Source organism: Peromyscus leucopus, chromosome 12 (genome assembly GCF_004664715.2).
Source record: "Peromyscus leucopus breed LL Stock chromosome 12, UCI_PerLeu_2.1, whole genome shotgun sequence".
NCBI classification, from domain to species: domain Eukaryota; kingdom Metazoa; phylum Chordata; class Mammalia; order Rodentia; family Cricetidae; genus Peromyscus; species Peromyscus leucopus.
The window spans coordinates 63,696,058-63,718,624 of NC_051073.1; the positions used below are offsets into that span (position 1 = coordinate 63,696,058).

The 22,567-nt window shown below is 48.9% G+C and overlaps 1 protein-coding gene across 5 annotated transcripts; it reads left to right on the forward strand.

Annotated features, from left to right (window-relative positions):
* Positions 1-2,959: 2,959 nt before the first annotated feature.
* Nrros (negative regulator of reactive oxygen species) lies at positions 2,960-22,270 on the forward strand. 5 transcript variants are annotated; one of them, XM_037209798.1, is made up of 5 exons: positions 2,960-3,158; positions 10,033-10,185; positions 10,756-11,034; positions 17,456-17,576; positions 20,047-22,270. In XM_037209798.1, exons 4-5 carry the CDS (start codon positions 17,469-17,471, stop codon positions 22,015-22,017), a joined length of 2,079 nt encoding a protein of 692 aa, XP_037065693.1. In that variant the 5' UTR covers positions 2,960-3,158; positions 10,033-10,185; positions 10,756-11,034; positions 17,456-17,468; the 3' UTR covers positions 22,018-22,270. The 5 variants fall into 5 exon arrangements, with proteins under 5 accessions (XP_037065693.1, XP_037065691.1, XP_037065692.1 ...); XM_037209796.1 differs by having other exon boundaries at positions 10,756-10,885; XM_037209797.1 differs by lacking the exon at positions 10,033-10,185 and having other exon boundaries at positions 10,756-10,885.
* The last annotated feature ends 297 nt before the right edge of the window (positions 22,271-22,567 follow it).

A 22,567-nucleotide genomic window follows, 5' to 3' on the forward strand; every position in this document is an offset into this window, starting at 1 on the left:
GTGGGATGTTCTGTATGGCAAATGTGTTGCTCTGATTGGTCAATAAATAAAACACTGATTGGCCAGTGGCTAGGCAGGAAGTATAGGCGGGACTAACAGAGAGGAGAAAAGAAAGAACAGGAAGGCAGAAGGAGTCACTGCCAGCCACTGCCAGGACAAGCAGCATGTGAAGATGCCAGTAAGCCATGAGCCACGTGGCAAGGTATAGATTTATGGAAATGGGTTAATTTAAGCTATAAGAACAGTTAGCAAGAAGCCTGCCATGGCTGTACAGTTTGTAAGGAATATAAGTCTCTGTGTTTACTTGGTTGGGTCTGAGCGGCTGTGGGACAGGCAGGTGACAAAGATTTGTCCTGACTGTGGGCCAAGCAGGAAAACTCTAGTTACAATTGACCATCAGCTTGACAGGATCCAGCAGAAGAGATACACCTCATGCTTGTGAAGGATTATCTAGATTAGATGGGGGTGGGAAGACCTGCCTGAGCTGTGAATGGCACCATTCACATTCACCATTCAATGGGTCCTCTGCTGGGTAAAACGAAGAAATCGGGGTGAGCACTAACATTCGCCTTCCTCTTGCTTCCTGACTACAGATGCAATGTGACCCACACTGTCCTTGGTTCATACTGCCATGACTTCCACACTATGATGGAGCTTGGAACTGTGATCCCAAATACCTTTCGTTCTTTGAGTTGCTTGGGTCAGATATCGTCATGGCAACAAGACAAGATGCTAAGAATCTAACACACAACCTGCACTGTTCAACTGGAGCCAGACCAAACCCCATAGGCCAAGAAAGAGGCGCACAGCTGTGCTGAGAGGGGTATCCCTGGCCAGTGGCAGTGGGACCACTCTGGGTTGTGTTGGAGACCAAGGACTATGATCTCTTGGGCCGTGGGAGGGAACTTAGACCATCCAGCTGAGCAGCAGAATCCTGCCTGGACACTCAGGCTTTCAGCCCTGCTGGTGTGAGAAGTGTCCTGTTTTCAGCTTTACCTTACTGTCCCCTGCAAGTCTTTGGGTCCTTCTGCTTCTACTATAGGAGAGCTATTGGTGAAATTATTAAGACCACTCCACATAGTTAAAAGGGAGGTTTATTTAGTGGCATAACTTACAAATGAAGGGATAGGTAGGTTGCAGAGTCTGGGAAAGACTTGGCACAGTCCGGCGGTGTTCTCTGGAGAACTCTGCTCAGTCTACCTCCGGCATCCAGGGTCCAGGAACCAAGAGAGATAGCACATCCAGATCTCAGGTCTTCAGGGTTCTCTCTTGGCCCTGCCTTGTAGGCGTGACAGTTATCGAAGCCTCAATGGGGGTTGGAACTTCCAGATCAAGGTTGGAATGGCTACCCACTACAGAGAGCAATCTGTGCTATTTTCCAGCAGATTGCCTTGGTTCTCCACAACCTTTAAGACCTCCAGTTCTTAAGTTTCCTTGAAAGAAATCTTGCAGAGGACTCCATTGTATAAAGCATACACAAGTAGATGACTTGGGGGTGGGGGACACATGTGAAACTCCAGTACTTGGGAAGGGACTGTAGGAAGATCAGGTCAAGGCCTGCTATGACTATGTAGTGACTTTCAGGCCAACCTAGACTAAAATGAATCCCTGTCTTAAGAAAAAGAAAAGTAGCTAGGAGGTGGTGGCACACACCACCCAGCACTTGGGAGGCAAAGGCAGGTGTATCTCTGAGTTCAAAGCCAGCCTGATCTACAAAGGAAGTTAGTTCCAGGACAGCCAGGGCTGCACACAGGGAAACCTTGTCTCAAAAAACGAGAGAGAGAGAGAGAGAGAGAGAGAGAGAGAGAGAGAGAGAGAGAGAGAGAGAGAAGTGGATGAGGATGTTAGAACTCAGACATTAATGATTCTTAAACCAGCTGAATCTGGATTTAAAACTGGTCAGGTAAAGGGTACAATAAAGGTCAGTCATAAAGACCCTGCGGAAGGAATGAACTGGTCCCACACATTTTAGGGCCGTGCCCCATGAAGGATAGGTTAGAATCTGACTTGGAGATGAACAAGGTTTGGTTTTGTGTTGGCCATCTACTACTGGGCATGGGGCCTGCCTTTAAGTGTGGTTTGTAGACCCAGTGAGACACCCTTGGAGAAACTAACTTTTCCTTTGTGAGTGGTTGAGGATGGGCACGCATATCCACTTCTCCATCTCAGCCCTGAGACCAGGTGTGGATTGAATCTGCGCAAGCCCTAGGCACACTGCCACCTCTGGCAGGGAACTTTCTACAGAGCAAATCAAACAACTGACCCATACTCAATAGAGCCAAGAAGTTCACGGCACTGACAGTCTACAGAGCAAGCTCCATTAAAATCAAACCTTTTCCTCTCTGTGTCTTCCTCTGCCCTTGCTTATTTGTTTGCGGCAGGGTCTCATGAGCCCCAGGGCAGCCCCAAACTTGCTGTTTAGGACAGGACAATCTTACACTCTGGTCCTCTGGCCTCAACCTCTCCAGGGTTGGGATTACAGGTGTGTGCCACCATGCCCAACTTTCTTTTCCATTTATTTACTTAATTAAAAAAAAAAGCACGGTGCCCATAAAAAATGATTCATAAGGACGAGCTGCGTAGATAAAAACAAAGATTAATGGGTGGACAACCCTTCTAAATGGTGGACTCGTCCCGTTTTCCCAATTAAACAAACTTGTATTGCCCTTCACCAAATTCTGTCCCAACTTGATCCTTGGACAGAAGCGTGGAGAAGACGTCCTGGGATCACCGACCACAAGCCAGGCTCCCGTGCTCACCCACCCAGGAGGGAGCTCAGCGATCCTAACGTCTTCGCAGGCTGCACCTGCGTGGTGACAGCCCTGCAGGTCCTCCAGGGGTCGTGTGCCGCCCGCGTCCTTGTCCCATCCCCCCGCGCCCCCCGCGGGGGCAGTTCCTTCTAAGACACTCGCTGAGTGCTGAGTCGCTGAGCGGCGGCGAGCTCTCCATGTGACTTCAGTTTCCGTCGTCGGTTCCTTCCGCAAGTGCTAAAATAATCTGATGCCCCAGAGCGAGTAGGCAGCGCGCGGCAGCGGCAACTGCTGTCCAGGAGGCCGGGGCCCCCGGAGACGATGCGCCCCGCCGAGTCGCCTGGGCTTGCGGGAGCCGGGAGTATTTCGTGCGTGGGCTCACCGCCGGGCACCGCCAGGCTTCTCGAGGTGAGCACGAGCTGGGAAAGAATTGGGTGGTGGGAGGTCGGGCAGCGCCCCTGCCCCGGCGCACGCACACGCGAGCGAGCGCGCCCCCAGGCTCATTTGTGAAGTTGGGTTTGCGGTATCCAGACTCCCCGCCTCGGGCTGGGTTTGGGGGCTACAACCTCTGGTGTAGGTGGAAGTCCCTCCCTCAGGAACTCTTCGAGCTGAGAGAGGGGGGTGTGATGTGGGCTTCAGAACCCGCTGTGGTTTGATTCCTGCCTCTGCAGGGAGACTGTGAACAGGCCAGTGAATGTTGTGAGCCGTGCTTTCTCATCTGTACAGAGGTTAATGCTCCTTACCTGGTCCGAGTGACCGGACATAAAGTGTCTCTTTATGTCCGTGAACACTCAACTTTATGCTGTGAACACTCAGCTCAGCATGCGGGGGTTTGCATCGTCTCTTTTTCCCTCTGACATATAGACATAGGCACGGAGACTCATCAACAGTCACAAGGACTTAGCGGGATCTTCCCAGGGTCAGCTGCGTGTGTTCATCCAAAAGACCCGCAAAAGCTCTACTAGAGTCTTTGTCCCGGGTAAAATCTACTAGGATGTTACTCTGATCCACAGCTATTGGAGTGCCAGAGCGAGGCTAGAGCCAGGCTCTTCTGACTCCCGTTCAGTGCTCTGCTGTAGTCCTCTTGGCCTGTCCAGTCACAGACACACACCCATGTACTCACAACCACCCGGGAGCTGGGCAGGAAGAAGCATTACCCTCAGAGCAGTGGCTGGCTCCACGTTGCTCTACGGAGGTGAACACGTGCCCCACTGTGACTAGGATTGGAGCAGACTAAGGCAGCCTTTCCAGGGTCCCTTTTTGCTATTGACTGTGAGCACAGACTATTTCCAGCCCTGCAGGTGTTTGGGGCCTTTCTAGCCTGGGGACACCCCCGGAGGCTGTTTATGTGAGCCTCAGAGTTCCTAGATGGGGTTATAAATTCATGGGCCCCAGGAAAATAACCTCAACACCTGCCTTAGGTTAAAAACAAAACTAAACAGCCTCACAGAGAAGGTGCCTTCATTTGATGGGTCCCTCCAGGGAGCTCTGTGGACACGCACACACACACTCCATCTGGCTGTCCTGGAATTCACTACCCCCTGGTTCTTCATCCACCATCCTAATGCCAGAGGAGCATCCTGGAGAGAGCAGGCTCCCAGTGTCTTTGTCCTGAGGGCTGTGTGAGGAACATGTGCACTGGTCCATCTCTCCCTGGTCTTCTAGACTTGAAAAAAGACCCGGTACAGACCACAGGCTGCCTTCTGGCTGTAGTGCACATCCCACCGTGGAGTGGAGGCCAGACTCTTCTGTGGAGAGCTGATAGCTCAGTTTATGCTTCATCCGTGTGATAACCACATAGGTCAGGAGAGAGTGGGTTTGTAACCAACCCAGAGAGGGATTCCTCATCTTTCCTGGGACCTGTTTGTAACATAGTCACAAGTGTCACTGACTTCTGCTCACACGTCATTTCAGTGACAAATTTGTTAACATATGTATATGTCTCTGCCCTTGGTGGAGTTTATTAGTTACTCCCTTCCCTCCAAACCCACTCTTTTCATTCTGATTGCTGAGTGAAGGTTGTGTGTGCAACCTGATAGGTTAGGCAGTGGCTTCTGAAAGCTTGGAGTGGCAAAGAAGAAACAAAAAAAGGACCATGACACTTTGAGATCATAATGTATAACTGTATAACTGTAAACCTGATTTCAAGGATCTAGAAGACAGGATTGTTTTCATTGTTTATTTATTTATGATTTTGGTGGCATGGGGGAATCAAACCCTGGTATTCGCACATGCTAGATAAGACTCTGCCAATGAGGTACATAACCTCGCCAGCCCTACACAGGATTATTTAAACTACAGAAACAAAGGCCAACTGAAAGCGGCTTCATCACAAAAAGAGGATTTGTTATGTCGTGTAACTGAAAAAGTCTAAAGGCAGTTACTTCAGGCATGACTAGATCCAGGTCTCCAAAATACCACCAAGAATCCGTCTGTCCTCATCCAGCTTTGCTCTCTTGCTGGGCAGGTCCTGGAGACAGAGACAAAGGCTACCTTCAGCTTCCAAGCTCATCCCCACCACCGGGCCATGCGAAGCAGGAGAAAAGGTCTTTCCCCTTAGTGGTATACCTGCCCCTGGATTGATACTGTGTCTAATATAAGTCAGTCACTATAGTTAGGGACACAGAAGGTTGTAACAGGGACAGCCTTCTTCATAGTCCCTAGAGTGAGGGGTTGGGATCAGACCCAAAGAAAGAAACAAAACCCCAAAGAAACAAAAAACTGAACTTCTTAGGAAAGCATGGGGTAGCTAAAGAGTGAAATGTACTGGACACTACTGAATTGTGTGCCTAAAAATGGTTCCGGTAATCCATTCTATGTGAAAAAAATGGAGGGAGGGAGGAAGGGAGGGAGAGAGTATGTATGTGTGCTTCCCCCAAAAGCAACCCAGCCATTGTTACCAGAAGCAGGAGAAATGAATGTGGGCAGATAGAACTTTCCAGGATCAGCAGAATCAGGCACCGGGAGCAGTATGTGTCTTCGGTGTGAGACCAACTCCAGCAGAGGGCACACAGGAGGAAGTAGGAACTTTACCCTCACGGTCACCAGTGAGGTGGGCATGAAGAGCAAGGCTGGGAGCAGCCATGGGCTCAGCGTGGCCACAAAGCTCTGTGAGGTCCCCGGGGACTCCCCTCCTTCAGCCCCAGCCCCCACATTTACCACAATCAGGCACTGCACTTGGGCTGGTGCCCAGCTCGACTGCCTGCTCCTACCGCTAAGAAAGATAACCATCAGGGAGGGGATTTCTCCTCAGGAGACAGCATTTGGGGCTCTGACTTTGCCCACTGCCTCTTCTCAGTGAGTCCTGGATATCTGAGGTAGCCCCAGTCTCTCATGGCTTCCCTTGTCTCCCTTGGGTGCCAAGACTGTCCCTCAGATTGCAGAGTCAACAGGGAATAGCTCTCTCCCTGCCCTGCCTGGGGCCACCTTTTTCAACTTCAGGCAAGCAATGGTCCCTTGAAAGTTGAAGGGCACTCGAGACTTCCACATGGGACTGCCCTAATGACCTTTCTCTTGCTCTGGTTATTGGCTCCTTCTTCTAGTTCTTACATTGAAGCTTCTGAGGCTGGAAAGATGACTCAGAGGTTAAGGGCACTGGCTACTCTTCCAGAGGTCCTGAGTTCAATTCCCAACAATCACATGGTGGCTCACAACCATCTAGAATGAGATCTGGTGCCCTCTTCTGGCCTGCAGGCAAAACATGGTATAGATAAATAAATAAATCTTAAAAAAAGAAAGAAAGAAAGAAGAAAGGAAGGAAGGAAGGAAGGAAGGAAGGAAGAAAGAAAGAAAGAAAGAAAGAAAGGAAGAGAGAGAAAGAAAGAAATTGAAGCTTCTATTTTAGCTAATAATCTTGGCTTGTTTCTTTCTAATCCCCAGGGCTTCAAGGCTCTCTGGTCATTTAGCTCATCCCTCCCCGAAGGCCACCCTGCCACCACATGGGCGCTAATCAGAATATCAAAGACAGCATGGCATTGGTCTCTGACCAATCAGAATAGATGCTATAGTTAGAAATAGGATCCTAAGGGTCAGATGTCACCTCTTTGGCTGCTGAATTACAGTGGTTGAGAGTTCTAAGGGAGAGGCCAGTTATCTGGGCTAGAGGCTCCTGGCTACTCATCAACAAATAGGTATCTACTTGTGCACCCCAGCTGCACTTAGATGACAAACAAAACACCTTCTCAGCAGGAGTTGCCTCCAGCACCTTCTTCCTGGACTGAACTCAGCTCTACATGACCTGAGTCACTATGAGTTGACGCTGGCCTTTTTGAACTGTGGATTTCTTTTTGGTTTTTTCCAGACAGGGTTTCTCCGTGTAGTTTTGGTGCCTGTCCTGGATCCTGCTCTGTAGGACCAGGCTGACCTCAAACTCACAGAGATCCGCCTGGCTCTGCCTCCTGAGTGCTGGGTCTAAAGGCGTGTGCCACTGCCGCCCAACTAAACTGTGGATTTCTGAAAAATGGAAATCATAAGCAATGTCGTGAGCAGATATCTACATGGTGATGTTCAAATGCAGCATCATTATTCACAATGGCCAAAAGATGTCCATCCACTGATGAGGGACTAAATGAGCTTTCTAAAGGGAATCCTGACGTATGCCATGCCATAGATGGACCTTGAAAGGAAAGCATATGTGATGTGACTAAGCAAGAGACAGAAGAAAAACTGCGACTCAATTTTCTTTAGAACAGGCAATCCCCAGAGGAAAATCCGTGGTCACGTCTGTGCTAGAGAGGGACCATAGAGAGTGACTTCAAATGACAAGGGTTAGAGGGTGGGCTGATGGGAAGGTTATGGTGGTGGACCATGGGATGGTTACCTAACAATGTGAATGTACTTAATGCCACTGAATTATGTTCAAGAGAGCTAAAGTGGTAAATTATATGCATATGTTACCACAATAAAAAAAAAAAAAAAAAAAAGGAAATCACCCCTAGTGCATAGAACTATTGCTGGTGTTAAATAGTGAATCAGGAGCTGTCTGTAACAGGAGCCTTTGCAAGTTCAGGCGTTAATGTTACAAACTGAACACATTAAGTTACAACCCAATTCTCTTGGCTTTGTACAATAAATTTTTGTTTGTTTGTTTGTTTTTCAAGACAGGGTTTCTCTGTGTAGCTTTGCGCCTTTCCTGGAGCTCACTTGGTAGCCCAGGCTGGCCTCGAACTCACAGAGATCCGCCTGGCTCTGCCTCCCGAGTGCTGGGATTAAAGGTGTGTGCCACCACTGCCTGGCTTGCAATAATTTTTTAGGAGTCCATTATTTAGGAAGGTAACTTTTTTTTTTTTTTTAAGATAGAATCTCACTATATAACTCAGGCTGGTCTTCAATTCTCCATCCTCCTGCCTCCGTGTTCTGAGTATTGGGATTACAGTCATGTACCAGCATGCCTAATTTAGAAAGAAAATTTAAAAAAAAAAAAAACCTATCATTTCCCCATGAATTCAAAATAAATTCTTCCTCTCCTCCTCCTCTTCTTCTTGACTTAATTTTGAGAGAGGGTTTCTCTGTGTAGCTCTGGCTGTCCTCAAACTTGCTCTGTAGATCAGGCTGGCCTTGAACTTAGAGATTTGCCTGCCTCTATTTTCCCAGTACTGGGATTAAAGGCATGTGCCATCACCACCAGGCATCAATAGGAGGATTTTAATTTTCTTTTTAAATTTATTTTGGGACAGGACCTCACACTGCAGTCCAGACTGGCCTGGAATTTATGTAGCCCCTGTGGGTCTCAAACTCATGACCATCATCATACCTCAGCCCCCTCAGTGTTGGTCATAGAGGTTTTTAAAATCTTGTGTTTATTTTTCTAATGGGCCTGAGCAGAGGCCAGAAGATGTTATTGGATCCCCTGGGACTGGAGTTAACAATAGTTGTGAGCTGCCATGTGGGTGATAAGACTTGAACTCAGGTCCTCTGTAGGAGTAGCCAGTGCTCTTTACTGAGCCATCTCTCCGGCTCCCTCACAGCAATGTTTAAAGAGTTAAATTGTTTTATATGCACTCTGAAGTATTTGGGGAGAGAAGTACTGATGACCATAGTGTGTGTTTGTTTATTCGTTTGGTGTGGATGGCTGAACCCTGGTCCTTGTGCATTCGAGGTCCGTGCTCTTCCGCTGATCTGCCTCTCACTCTTTGTACATTTTGTTCTGAGGACAGGTCATGAAATTGCACAGACTGGCCTCAAATTCACCATCTTCCTCCCTCAGCCTCCTAAATGTTAGGATTATAGGCATGTACCACCATGCCCAGCCACTGGAAATCTTTTCTAAATAGTTATTTAATTTTACCTGTATTGTGTGTGCATGCATGTGTGTATATGTGCGCCACAAGCATGCAGGAACCCACCATTGTCAGAAGAGGGCATCAGATCCTGTGGAACTGTAGTTACAGGCAGTCGAGAGCCGCAATGTGGGGGCTGGGAACTGAACCCAACTCCTTTGCAAGAGCAACAGGTGCTCTTAACCAGTGCGCCATCTCTCCAGCCCCCATCTATTTGTGCTGATTTTTTTTGTTTTGTTTTAAGATCGATTTTTATTGCTTTTTAATGGTGTATAGGTGTGCGTGTGCTCGTGCCGGGTGCCTGTGGAGGCCAGAGCCATTGAATCCTCCGGAGCTGCAGATGTCATTGTGAGCCTCCAGATGTGGGTGCGAGAAACCAAATGTTGGTTCTCTAGAAGAGCAGACATGCTCTTAATGGCTGAGCCATCTCTCCAGCTCCTTGTAATCTATTTGTAAGCACAATAAAAAAATAAGATGAGGTGAAGGATAAGTAAAAAGCATGATAAAAAATTAATTACGGTGAAGTGTTATGAGTGGAATGTAGGTGGTGGTATACAGTGGTCACTGACTACAGGCTTTTTTCAGTTTGTCTGTATGCTAAAGGTTTTTCTTCATATGTAAATGTTGGAGGAAAGTTGTTATTAATAATTAATAACTACTGAAATTGCTTCTCATAAACATAAATAATAAAAAAGAGAGAAACTGCAATATCCTATCATAGCATGTGGCCTATCAGATTACTCTTCAACTAGACTCTTAGGTTGTGAACAGGAGGAAGGTGCATGAAGGAGAAATAGGAATTTGGTAAAAGAAGACCACAGAAAGGGTCTTTCCTGCAGAGGAAACAGCTTGTGAAATGTGTGATTCAGTCGAGGACTTCATGCATCCCAGGGTGGTTGGGGTTTGTGGTATTGGGGTTAAGCTGATGCGGAACTCACAGGCTTGAGTTTGAACGGGGGTTCCACGTTCACCAGGCATTCGGCCACACCTCTGTGTGCCTCCAGTCCCACAGGGATGCGGCATTTCTACCGATCTGGCCAACCGTGAGGGGCCCCTGCGAGTTGTTGCTCCGTCGTGCCTTCTCAAAGAAACCGTGTTGGAGAGGAGGTGTTTTCATTCCCACTCCAGGATAAAAGGAGCCGCGGTTCATCTCTGTGGTATGCACAGTGACCCACAGACTCAGGGTAGTCGGTCCCCTCCTCCAGGAAGCCCAAGACTCCAGGCATCTCCCTTGATTGGTGCATGGGATAGTTCCTTCATCTAGCTTTTTCCACACTGACCCCATTTGCACAGAAGACCTCCCCTTCCCATTGGTTCACATGATACCTGGCTTCACGGAGGCATGTGTCTGCCCTCTGGGTGGGAGGCGAGGGGACTGCTGGAGGCTGTGGAGGTACTTGTGGTGGTCCCTGATCCCATGAAGCCCTTGGCATTTCCTTATGGAAACAAAGCTTTTGCTTGCACGTTCTTTACTTCTGTCTTGACCCAGCCTTTTGATGTGTTACTGTCACCCGGGGCCACTACTGGAGAGGAGGCAGCTGTGGGTCTAGGCCGTACCCTAGTCCAAGTGCCCCTCCTTTACACAGTCCTTTCCTAGTTCCTCTTGAAGAAGCATGGTGGCTGGCCCTTACTCTTGCAGAAATCACTGGTGGGGGATCTGTGAAAGGAACTGAGAAACTAATGTAATACGGGTTGGGTGTCTGAAGAGATTATTTTCTCATATACAGAGGGATCCTGGGAACCCACTGCCAGCCACAGTGAGACACATAAGAGCCAGTTGCTATCTCTCAGTGGGAACACGTTTGCTGTTTTGAAGATCTGTGGCTAGATGCATTCTGTAGCCGTGGACTGGATAAAGTAAGCTGACCTCCGTGGGTTTGGATGGGCTGGCCTGGCCCTGACCACACGGGCAGTTGATTTACTTACCTGTGGCCCTGGGGAAATGGAGTCTGAGTAGGTAGCAAGCGCTTGAAACAGTTGCTGGATCTAGGAAGAGCTCAGTGAAGGTAAGTGCTGCTGTGGCTCTTAAGCCTCCTTTCAAATAGAGGCTAGGGTAGAGGCTGGCCAGACCTGGTGCTCAGGAGACATCCTGACGTCGGTATTTGACAAATGTTTTGGGGGCTGGTTCATAGCTCTCTCCAGGCCGGCTGCCCATACCACTCCATCCATGTGGGAGGCCAGTCCCCACCTTCTACAGGGTTCCTATGAGGAGGAGAGAGGAATAAGGAATTTGTAGACAGAAAGATAGCGGAGAAAAGACAGACAGAAACACAGGATAGCTTAGGGAGGACCTGGATCAAAATCCACCGGCCCCTTCTGTCTTTTCAAAAGGGCTTTTTATAACAATGCCAAGGGGTGGGGCAAAAGACTCCCCCTACCCTTGCTAGATCAAAACACAGTGCACAGTCCAAGTGCAGACCCTTCCATACACCTTGCCACCACCACGTGGTCAAGTCATCCCCTTAGGCAGCCCTGCCTTGTAAAGCAAGCTCAGATCTCACTAGGAAACCTCTGTGGGCCTCCACATATCCATTTGTTAGGATTTCCAGCTATAAAACAGTGCTGAGTGGTCCTTTGGGAAATTGTGCTGGTTAGTGTTTGGTCAGAAGAAACCTCACTTGAAAATGCTTTCATCAGACTGTCTGTAGGCAAGTCTGGGGGACATTTTTTTGGTTGATGGTTGATGTGGGAGGGCCCAGCTCTCTGTGGATAGTGAGGGGCATATGGTCCTGGATGCCATAAGAAAACAAGTTGAGCAATCCATGTGGAGCAAGCCAGTAAGCAGCCTCCTCCACGGCTTCTGCTTGAGTTCCTGCCTCCAGGTTCCTGACTAAGTTCCTGCCATGACTTCCTTCAGCTGTAAACTGAAATAAACCCTTTCCTCCCTGAGTTGCTTTTGGCTGTGGGGTTTCTCACAGAAATGCTGAGTTTCTTAGTTAGAAACCTAGCCAGAACAGAAATGCTACTTTTTCTCAAAAAGGTAACCAACTACAAAATTGCAATTAAAATTTATTTGCTAGAGGGGTCATGGGAGACAAACCTTTACTTCATGCAGACTCTCAGTACTATATTCAAGGGGCAGTAGTCCAGTGATTTCAAATGCTTCAACTCCTTACCTATTTGTCCAGAGACCAACTGGGACCAATTGGTCCCAGAGACCAACATGATGGGCCCCGGTAGGTTAATCACCCGCTTTTGAGGGTGTTATCCTTTGAGCACAGGCTGATTGACAGCTCATGAGGTACTGTCGGGCTGCTCCTAATCCAGTAACACCTGCAACACCTCTAGTTTCGTTTTGCTGGAGAAGAAATTTTTCAGATCGGAATTATTGAATTACAAAGAATGCATACATTGAAGGCCTTTGATCCATTGTGTAAAGTTGTCTTGGGGGGGAAGGTGTGTTTTTATCTCATATTCTTTATTTTATTTATTTTTTTTAAAGATTTATTTATTATGTATACAGAAGAGGGTGCCAGATCTCATTACAGATGGTTGTGAGCCACCATGTGGTTGCTGGGAATTGAACTCAGGACCTCTGGAAGAGCAGTCGGTGCTTTTAACCTCTGAGCCATCGCTCCAACCCTTCTTTATTTTTTTTTTTAACTTTGAAAAATTTCAAGTTATAGAACAGTTTAATGAAAGCATAATAACTTTTAAAAAGCACACTGTTAAATTGACCAGTTGAGGTAGCACTTCGCTTTTACCCTGACTAAGCCATTGGATATAGGATTTGTGTGTGTGTGTGTGTGTGTGTGTGTGTGTGTGTGTGTGTGTGTGTGTGTAAAATTGGTGGTCGATAATACTATCTTTGTTTGTTTTTTGAGGGGGAGCTCAGTCTGTGCCCTCCCATCTCTGCTTTTTGGGGTTGTAGATGTGAATCACTACACCAGGCAAGACTTTGACCCTTGAAGGATCCAAGTCAGTTGCTCTGTAGGTCAGTACAGCTGGATCCATGGGTTTTCTGTCATGACATGCACTCTCTCCCGGGGGCTGTGAGAACAGAGTGTTGCGCTTCTGATGTACCACATCTGGAGCTCAGAGCTCAGGGCTCACATTGGGAGTTGCTAGGTTTGAACTTTGCTGAAGGTTAGAGTCCCAGGAGTCTTGTGCTAAGAATCAAAGCAAGCCAACCTGCTTGCCTGGAGCTTTCCAAGGTGCTTCCCGGCACCCGGACCATTTGATGTCACATTAGAGATGCTCATGTCCTTTATTCTGTGGTCTGTGACCAGCTGACCTCCCCTTTCTTCCAAGATCCCAGGGGGCAGTCTTTACCTTCACACAGAGGCAGACTTCCTCCCCCAGCCCCTCTCGGGCATGTAGTCGCTCTGTGTATTCACGGGGGCCACCTTCACACGCTGACCCTGCACACCTGCTTCTGATGATCCCCGTGCCCCCAATCCATAAACACTTGTCTCTAATACAAAATACCTCTGCCAGCTGCCTGCTTCCTTCTCCACAAAGCCTCTTTCTTTAAGGCTCCTTTAGCTTCTCTGATCATTTGAGGAGAAAGTTAATTATGTGGTAACACATGTGTGACACTTGCTAAGAGCTCCTTCAGCAAAGACCTTGCAGCCCGTTGTCTGGCAACCGCTGGCATGGTAGTAACAGCTGGAGGGGCGGAGAGGTGAAGAACGGCATCCCAGCAGAAGGCTCCTGGGATTTTTCCAGAGATAATACAGCTTATCTTGGACCCTGTGGTACAGTGTCTCTGAGGAGCGTTCTGTAGATACTTAGTCTAGAAGATGTTTCCAACCTGAAGGTTACTTTGTTACTTTTTATCAATGGTTTCAGGCCTCTATTTTCTTAGAGGACCTCACGAGCTTCTCTGGTGCGCTCTACATCCTGGCCCAAGAACACCAGCCATTTTTAGTTTTCATTTTGAGAGTCTCAAAAAGTCGACCAGACTGGCCTCAAAGTTATGATCCTTCTGCCTCAGCAGGAACCATCACCCCTCATTCTGTATTTTCGTGGAACACAGCTTCAAGGCCATGTTCATTTGCATCGGTAGTTCAGAAAGGAACAGGGGTCGCCTGGACTGTTTCAAATGGGAAATGTCATGCTGGGGACAGAAAATGATGGAAGAGGCTAAGAGGCAAACAGATACTAGCCTCTTACCATGCAGGAATCGGTGCCCTAGACAGTGGGGAGGAAAAAGGGATGGTGGTCCCAGAGTCTGGGGTCACCAGGAAAATCTCAAGGGGAGAGGGAAAGGGAGAGATACTTTGGATTCTCCGTCCTCCTGTCTTCTAACATGCCAGCTGTGCTCCCAACATGCCATGGGCCAGCTGCCGTTGGGGCTTGTGGAGCCTTCAGAGTCTGCCATAGTGAGCAGAGCAAGGCGAGATGAGGTCATCCCTCGAGGATGGATAGCTTTTTCCCAGTCATCACCCCTGGATCACCCTATTCTTTTCTTTAAACCGCCCCCCAAAAGGGAAAATAAAACAGATTTATTTTTAGTTATATGTATGTGTGGGTATGACCACATACACATGTGTATGTGTGGGGGGGGAGTGCCCTTTGAGGCCAGAGGTGTTGGATCTCCTGGAGCTGGGGTTGTAAGAGGTTATGAGCTACATTCGGGTCCTCTGCCAAAGCAGTAAACAGGATTCACTGCTGAGCCATGTCTCCGGCCCCTTGTCCTATTCTTGATTCTTTATATAGACTTTTTTTTTTTTTTTTTTTTTTTTGGTTTTTCGAGACAGGGTTTCTCTGTGTAGCTTTGCGCCTTTCCTGGAGCTCACTTGGTAGCCCAGGCTGGCCTCGAACTCACAGAGATCCGCCTGGCTCTGCCTCCCGAGTGCTGGGATTAAAGGCGTGCGCCACCACCGCCTGGCTTAATATAGACTTTTTAATCCAGCCTTTCTGAACAGATTATTTAATTGGTATGGCGACGCCATCATCCCTCTAGCCGTGGTATTAACTCTGTTTTTTTTTTTTTTTTCTGTACTATCCTGGAGATGATACTTAAGAACAACCACCACTGGAGCTGCTCAGTGCTATTTGGAATTCATAAATAATAATTAGGTTGTTAGCGGCTCTCACAGTTAACGAAGCACCTTCACATACAACAGCCTGAGCGGCCCTCATAAAAGTCTACGCGGGGTTATTATTGCTCCCATTTTATGGGAGGATTACCCAAGTCTTGGAGACTCTATACGAATTATGGAGAGCGGAGGCAGCATTTACACTCTGGACTGTCCAGGTTTCAAACTCTATAATCTTTCCATGACATTCTGTGACTTAATGCCAGATGTCGCCCTTGTGGGCATGGCAAGATTTTTTTTTTTTTTCCCTCTGAGCTTGTTGGCTGAGTTTAGGAGGAGAGAATACCTTTAAATTTTGCAAACATTTTGCTGTCTCACAAATTAAAATTACACTGGATGTAGTGACCCAGGCTTACCTAGCATGCCAGTCTGAAGTGCTGTGAGCCCCTAGAGAGCTGTACCCTTGTTCTTCACACATCGAAATTTAGTTTGTCAGTGTTCGGTGTACAGCTGCGTGGAGCAGCCCACGCATGACAGGAAGTGGAGAAAAAAAAAAAAGACTTACGGTGTAGACAATTCCCATTTCCCCATCTCCTCCATGAGCGGCAGGGCACTTGGTGAGAGGAGAACGTGAGTGAACAGTTTCTTAGTGTCCTTGGCATTTACTAATCTGGCAACCTTACCCCAGGATGGGCAGGGATCCCAAAGTTTCAGGGGTGCTTGTGTGTGTGTGGGAGAGTGCTGGAGGATGCTGAGGACAGGAATCCAGATGGCTCTGCGTGTGCCATCTGTGCCCTGTGCCGGCCGTGGGGTAATAATTCCTGCACAGGTTCAGGGAAGGGAAGAGGGCCTTGGAAAGGATTCCCAGAGGCTGTCAAGGCCTGATCCCACCCAGGTTGTTTCTGGGGCGCAGAGGACCGGCCTGGCCTCCAGTGAAAGCTGGGGTTGATATGTGTGGTTTCACTTGGTTTTTCTGATTGTCTGTTTTCACCAGTGAACATTCAGATCTGACCAGGACGTTAAGTGACCCTTCGGGATGGGTAAGCACACTAGGAGGAAACCAAAGAGGGGTGAGCCAAAGGGGGTCTGCACTATCAGCAGAGATCTGAGGGTGGCATGGAAAACGAGGAGGTTCGTGGCAGCATGGTGCTGCTGGCCCAGGGAGAGGCTGAAGAGCTGCCCTGTGGTCCTTCTTGCGGGTATCCAGGCAAGGAAGGAGCAGATGGAACGCTGGACCAGGTGCTTGCTTCCCGTGGGGGCGGAGGAGGGCAGGGATGCCCCTGGGCTGTCAGATCTCACACTTGGAGGACTGTCCATAAAATTACATCTACGGGCTGTGGGGGGTGTGTGGGAGGGGGGACGACTCCCTAGTTACTCACCCTGGAGCTCAGAAGGGGGAACTGGGTTGCCCTCAGTCCAGTCCATTTGGAACCCTGGAGATAACCAGTGTTATCCCAGACCTTTGTTCCCCTGACATTTGTGCAGGTGATGCCGTTGCCTCCTCATCGGAGACTTCTGTTGGTGGCTGTCTCACTTCAAGCCTCCCCTGACCGCTGGTCTTTCTGCACTAGCCAGATAAGAGGGCTATAACTGCACTTCAGAACTTTTTAATCTAGCCAAAGATTGCTTTTGCCTTTTCTCAAGGTTTTTTTTTTTTTTCTCCTTGTCCAGGTGAAAATCTGAACATCCTTTTTGGAAGGGCCATATTTAAATGAGCTAAGCAATGTGATGGACATATTTCTGAAAGCCTTCTTTCTTTTTCCTTTTTCTTTCTTTCTTTTTTAAATTGTTGTTGTTTTCTGAGGCACAGTTTCTCTGTGTAGCCCTGGCTGTCCTGGAACTCACTCTGTAGACCAGGCTGGACTTGAACTCAGGGATCTCTCTGCCTCTGTCTCCCGGGTGCTGGGATTGATGGCCTATGCCACCATCGCCTGGCCTGAAAGCCTTCTTTCAACAAGATAATTAATATATCTAAGTCCAGAGGCTACAGTCAGTGTTTCTATCCTAGTGTATAAGGATAGAACTTTGCCCATTCATTCATTCATTCATTCATTCATTCATTCATTCATTCATCGCATGTACCTCGAGCTCATGTATGCATCAGGCAGAAATGAGCTTCATAGAGGAAAACTGCAGAATGGCAAAGCACAGGAAACTGTCAGTGACCTCAGGCCTGGGACTCAACCAAGTCCTTTGCATCTCCTGTCCTGCCCCTTTGGGGTTTCAGAGGTCAGCCACCTGCCCATTGAATGGCAGAGGCAAAATGAAAATGAGTTCTTGCCCATGGGGTCAGCGGAAGGTCGAAGGCGCTGGCTGAGCAGAGAGACTTGAATAATCTGTGGTTTTCTACCTCCTTGCAGCTGTGGGTCCTTCTGCCCGGGCTGATCAGCCAGCCCTCTCGGCTAGCCTGTCTTTCTCAATTTGTCCTGGTCTCTGTCCGCAGTGCCGCGCTTGAGATGGAGTTCCTGCCCTTTTGGCTCTGCCTGGGTTTTCCCTTCTTGGCTGTGGAATGGAGGCATGGAGGAGGGGCAGCTGCTGCAGCTTCCCAAGGAGGCTGCAAGGTGGTGAGTTTCTCCTTGGATTGCGATCTCTCTTTTGCCCCTTTTGTCTGCATGGGGCTTGCTTGGTCTGCTTGGAAAGCTCATGGTTTGTCAGTCGAAGAGAACATCAAGTGAATGAATCTGACTCGGTGTGTACCTGCCTAGTGCAGTGTGCTTACTGCCCTTCAGCAGGAGATTTTCAAGACGGCCTTGGGAAGGGCCAGGAAGTCCCTGCCCCACCTTTTCATGTGTCCTGAGGACAAGAGGCCCCAGGAAAAGGCCTACATCAGCCACCAACAGCAGGAATCCCTGGCTAATGGGCTCCACTAATGCCACCAGAGTCACTGAGGGAGACACACCAACCCTGGAGAAGTCCTGCCTGCCTGTGAGTTCATGTGTGACCAACACAGATGCTTCATTCAGCAGCCCTGCAGAGAGCGAGCTACCCAAACCGTACCGCAGAGCGATGCTCATGACCAAGCTTAAGCTGCTGAAGGTCCATGGGCGGGGTGTCCTGAGCCTTCATGATCATTTTTTGAAGACTTCCTACCTGCATGTGAAGATAGATTTAGGTCATCGCTGAGCTCAATTCCAGAAATTTGCCTATACCTGAAAGATATCAAACATCTGCTTGAGAAATACATGCCTAATAAGCATCCCTCAACCCCAAGAACAGGGAAGACAAATTGGAAGCCAGGGTTAATACTTACATTCAAGAATTTTTTTTTTTTCAGTGTATTTGGTGCCAGGGAAAGAAAGTGTTCTTAAAGTTGATTAATCTTAAAAACCACTGCTTACCTGGTGATCCTGAAGCCACTCTCTGTCAGTTTCTTCATCTATAAAACAGAAGCAATACTAATGATATCTGCTGATCATGATGGCACACACTTGTCAACCCAGTACTCAGGAGGTAGAGGCAGGAGGGTCAAGAGTTCAAGGCCAGTCTCAGTGACATTTCAAGTTCAAGACCAGTCTAGGCTACATGAGACCTATCGATGATAATAATAATGATGATAACAACAATAATAATTTCTATCAATGATATTATGAGACTGGGCTGTTTTGGTGATTGATTTATAACAAGCACTCGCTATGATGATGCTTGATATACAGTGGGTGCCATGTGTTTTGGCCAGTTATCATGAATACGCTATTATCAGTGTCAGCCCAGCTACGCGTGACTGCCACCATGCCCTTACAGAGGCAACAAGTGATTTAACATCACAGTAGCTATTTGGGGGCCACCAGGCATGGGAGGAGAAGGGAATACAGTGTGAGAGCTTCAACCACTTTTCAGGGCTCAGTGGACTCTCTGCCCGGTGGGAAGTGAGTAGAGACTTGACCATCAAGGAAGTCAAAGAATGGATTTCCTTTGGCTCTTAGGACTTGAGGGGTCTGGAAGCTCAGGCACTGTTCTTCATGACGTTAGTCATTCCACCTTGGCGTAGAATGGGCATATAAAGTTTCCTGTGTGCTCCGGTAACCACACGGCCCTTGGCAACACTTTGGGGGGAATTACGAAGGTCGGAACCCCCTTTGCCTACAGCAGCTGTGGAGGAACAGGGTCCATCACAGGGTGAGGAAAGCCACTAAGTGCGGTGGTCTCCAGTTCTCCACACATGAATGCAATCCCATCATTAAATGCAGTAGGCTTTGGGAGGGGGAGCAGAGGTAGGAAGGAGCCTGGCAAGTTCATTCTAATGTCTATGCTGAAATTAAAATAAATAAATAAATAAATAACCCACCTCAAGTGTTCAACAATGAGCATCTTAATTAATTAGCGCACACTGGTAATTACAGCTGGTACGCCAACACTTATTAGCCATAATAAATGTGATAATCAGCAATCACACTCAAAAAAAAAAAAAAAAACACCTTATGAGCCCAATTACAAGTAATGGATTCATAATGGTTAGTGACTTTCATCTGAGGGAGAAGCTGAGATTATCTGAGTTTCTTTTTTTCTGCTTTTGATGCAGGGTCTCTCTAAATAGCCCTGTCTGGCCTGGAACTTGCTCTGTAGACCAGGCTGGCCTCAAACTCACGAAGACCCACCTGCCTCTGCCTCCTGGGTACTGGGTGCTGCCACCACGCCCGGTTACTTTCCATTTTTTATATTTCCATATAGCATCAATTTTTTAGTTATTATGTTTTATTTTAATAACCAGATGAAGAATCTGAGACTGTGAGAGGTTAGTTCCTTGCTCAGGGTCAAATCAGCATACTGCAGAGTGGAAGTCCAGCCTCGAGGGCTGACTCCAAACCCAGGTGCCGTCCCTTCCTGGGGACTTTTCTCTTTGTCCTCGGAGACTGAGCTATTCGGTACTCACTTGTAAGTGAGATGCGCCTTGACTCACCGACCAGCCTATAGGAAGTGATGGCATTGCTCTTCCTAACAATTTTTTTCCCCTGGACACTTAACTAACATCTGGCTAGCTGATTGCTTTTGCAAACTACGTTTCTGTGCCTGAATTCCCTGTGTTTTTGGACCTAGGTGGATGGAGTCGCTGACTGCCGGGGACAGAACCTTGCCTCGGTACCCAGAAGCCTCCCATCACATCCCCGGATGCTCATTCTGGATGCCAACCCTCTCAAGGTCCTGTGGAATCATTCCCTCCGGGCCTACCCACGCCTGGAGAACCTCAGCATGCACAGCTGTCACCTGGACCGTATTGGCCACGACGCCTTCCAAGGGCAGGGCCGCTTACGCAGCCTGGGCCTGGCAGACAACCGCCTCTCCGAGAACTACAAGGAGACGGCGGCAGCCCTCCACACCCTGTTAGGACTCCGGAGCCTGGACTTGTCCAGAAACTCCCTGACGGAAGACATGGCAGCCCTCATGCTCCAGAACCTGTCCTCGCTGGAGGCTGTGTCTTTGGCAAGGAATGCCCTCATGAGGCTCGATGAGTCTGTCTTTGAGGGCCTGGAGCACCTCAGGGAGCTGGATTTGCAGAGAAACTATATCTTCGAGATTGAGGGTGGTGCTTTCGACGGCCTGACTGAGCTGAGGCGTCTCAACCTTGCCTACAACAACCTCCCGTGCATTGTGGACTTCAGGCTCCCGCAGTTGCGGTTCCTCAACGTCAGTTACAACATCCTGGAGTGGTTCCTGGCAGCCAGGGAGGAGGCGGCCTTTGAACTGGAGGTCCTGGACCTGTCTCACAACCAGCTGCTCTTTTTCCCTCTCCTGCCCCAGTGCGGCAAGCTGCACACCCTCCTGCTACGGGACAACAACATGGGTTTCTACAGGGACCTCTATAACGCCTCCTCACCGCAGGAGATGGTAGCCCAGTTCCTTCTTGTGGATGGCAACGTGACCAACATCACCACGGTCAACCTCTGGGAAGAGTTTGCCTCCAGCGACCTGTCGGCCCTTCGCTTCCTGGACATGAGCCAAAACCAGTTCTGGCACCTGCCGGACGGCTTCCTAAAGAAAACCCCATCCCTTTCCCACCTGAACCTCAACCAAAATTGCCTGAAGATGCTCCACATTCGGGAGCATGAGCCCCCCGGGGCACTCACTGAGCTAGATCTGAGCCACAACCAGCTGGCCGAGCTGCGCCTCGCTCCGGGGCTCACCGACTGCCTCAGGAACCTCCAGGTGTTCAACCTGAGCTCCAACCAGCTCCTGGGAGTCCCCTCTGGCCTTTTCGACAATGCCAGCCACATCACTACAATTGACATGAGCCACAATCAGATCTCACTCTGTCCCCAGGTGGTGCCCTTAGACTGGGCGGGGCCCTCCAGTTGTGTGGATTTCAGAAACATGGCCTCCCTGAGGAGCCTGTCTCTGGAGGGCTGTGGCCTGAAGGCATTACGAGACTGCCCATTCCAGGGTACCTCCCTCACTCATTTAGACCTGTCTAGCAACTGGGGGGTTCTGAATGGAAGCATCAGCCCTCTCTGGGCTGTTGCCCCCACGTTGCAGGTCCTGGCGCTCAGGAATGTGGGCCTCAGTTCCGGCACGGCAGAGATGGACTTCTCTAGGTTTGGGAGTCTGAGGGAGCTGGATCTTTCAGGGAATTCCTTGACCAGCTTCCCAAGGTTCAGCGGCAGCCTGGCCCTTCGGACTCTTGACCTCCGCAGAAACTTCCTCACAGCCCTTCCTCAGAGGGCTGTGTCTGAGCGGCCACTGAGGAGTCTGCAGGCCATCTACCTCAGCCAGAACCCTTACGATTGCTGCGGGGTAGAGGGATGGGGTGCCCTGCAGCACTTCAAGACCGTGGCGGACTTGGCCATGGTCACTTGCAACCTCTCTTCCAGGATCATCCGCGTGGTCGAGCTGCCCGAAGGCGTGCCCCGGGACTGTAAGTGGGGGCAGGTGGACACTGGCCTGTTCTACCTCGTCCTCATTCTGCCCAGCTGCCTCACCCTGCTGGTGGCCTGCACCATCATCTTCCTCACTTTTAAGAAGCCTTTGCTTCAGGTCATCAAGAGTCGGTGCCACTGGTCGTCCATATACTGACCTACGTGCCAGGCTGGAAATTTGATCTGTGCACGTAAGGATGCTTTTCTGTGACGGGTCGTCACATCTGCAGCGGCCGGGTGTGACGCATCGAAGGTTAAATTAAAATTTAAAAAATTTCCATCTTCAGTCCCATTAAGTTCTTCTCCCACCCTTGTGATTTATCCTCATCATCCTGGTGAAATATTTATTAAGTGACATTCTGTTAGAATAAAAGGCGCAGCTCATAAATATATATATTTTTTAAATCAAATGCATTGTGTGTAATGTCCTGTGACGGGTTCCTTTGGGTTATTTTTCAATGACCTTTCTTTGGTGACAGCCATGGAGGCAAAGGGTGACAGTCTGATGCTACTTGACAATAAATACATCTCCCACTGCATGTCCCGGGAGGATGAGAGCCAGCATCCTAAAGATGTATCCCAGGGTACTGCTGGAGGGTGTGGCACCAGATGTGAACTCCCTGCTCTGCTGATGGCCGAGAGCCACTGCATTGAGAAAGGACCAGCGGCAGGGCCCTTTCCAAGTGCTCTGGGTTCACATCTGGAGT

Bases quoted from the DNA above. Each gene is read 5' to 3' on its own strand.
- Nrros (XM_037209796.1), top strand. From the start codon at position 10,857: ATGCATTCTGTAGCCGTGGACTGGATAAA. The intron at 10,886-17,455 runs GTAAGCTGACCT...CTCTGTCCGCAG, and splicing joins GTAGCCGTGGACTGGATAAA to TGCCGCGCTTGAGATGGAGT. The intron at 17,577-20,046 runs GTGAGTTTCTCC...TTTTGGACCTAG, and splicing joins CCCAAGGAGGCTGCAAGGTG to GTGGATGGAGTCGCTGACTG.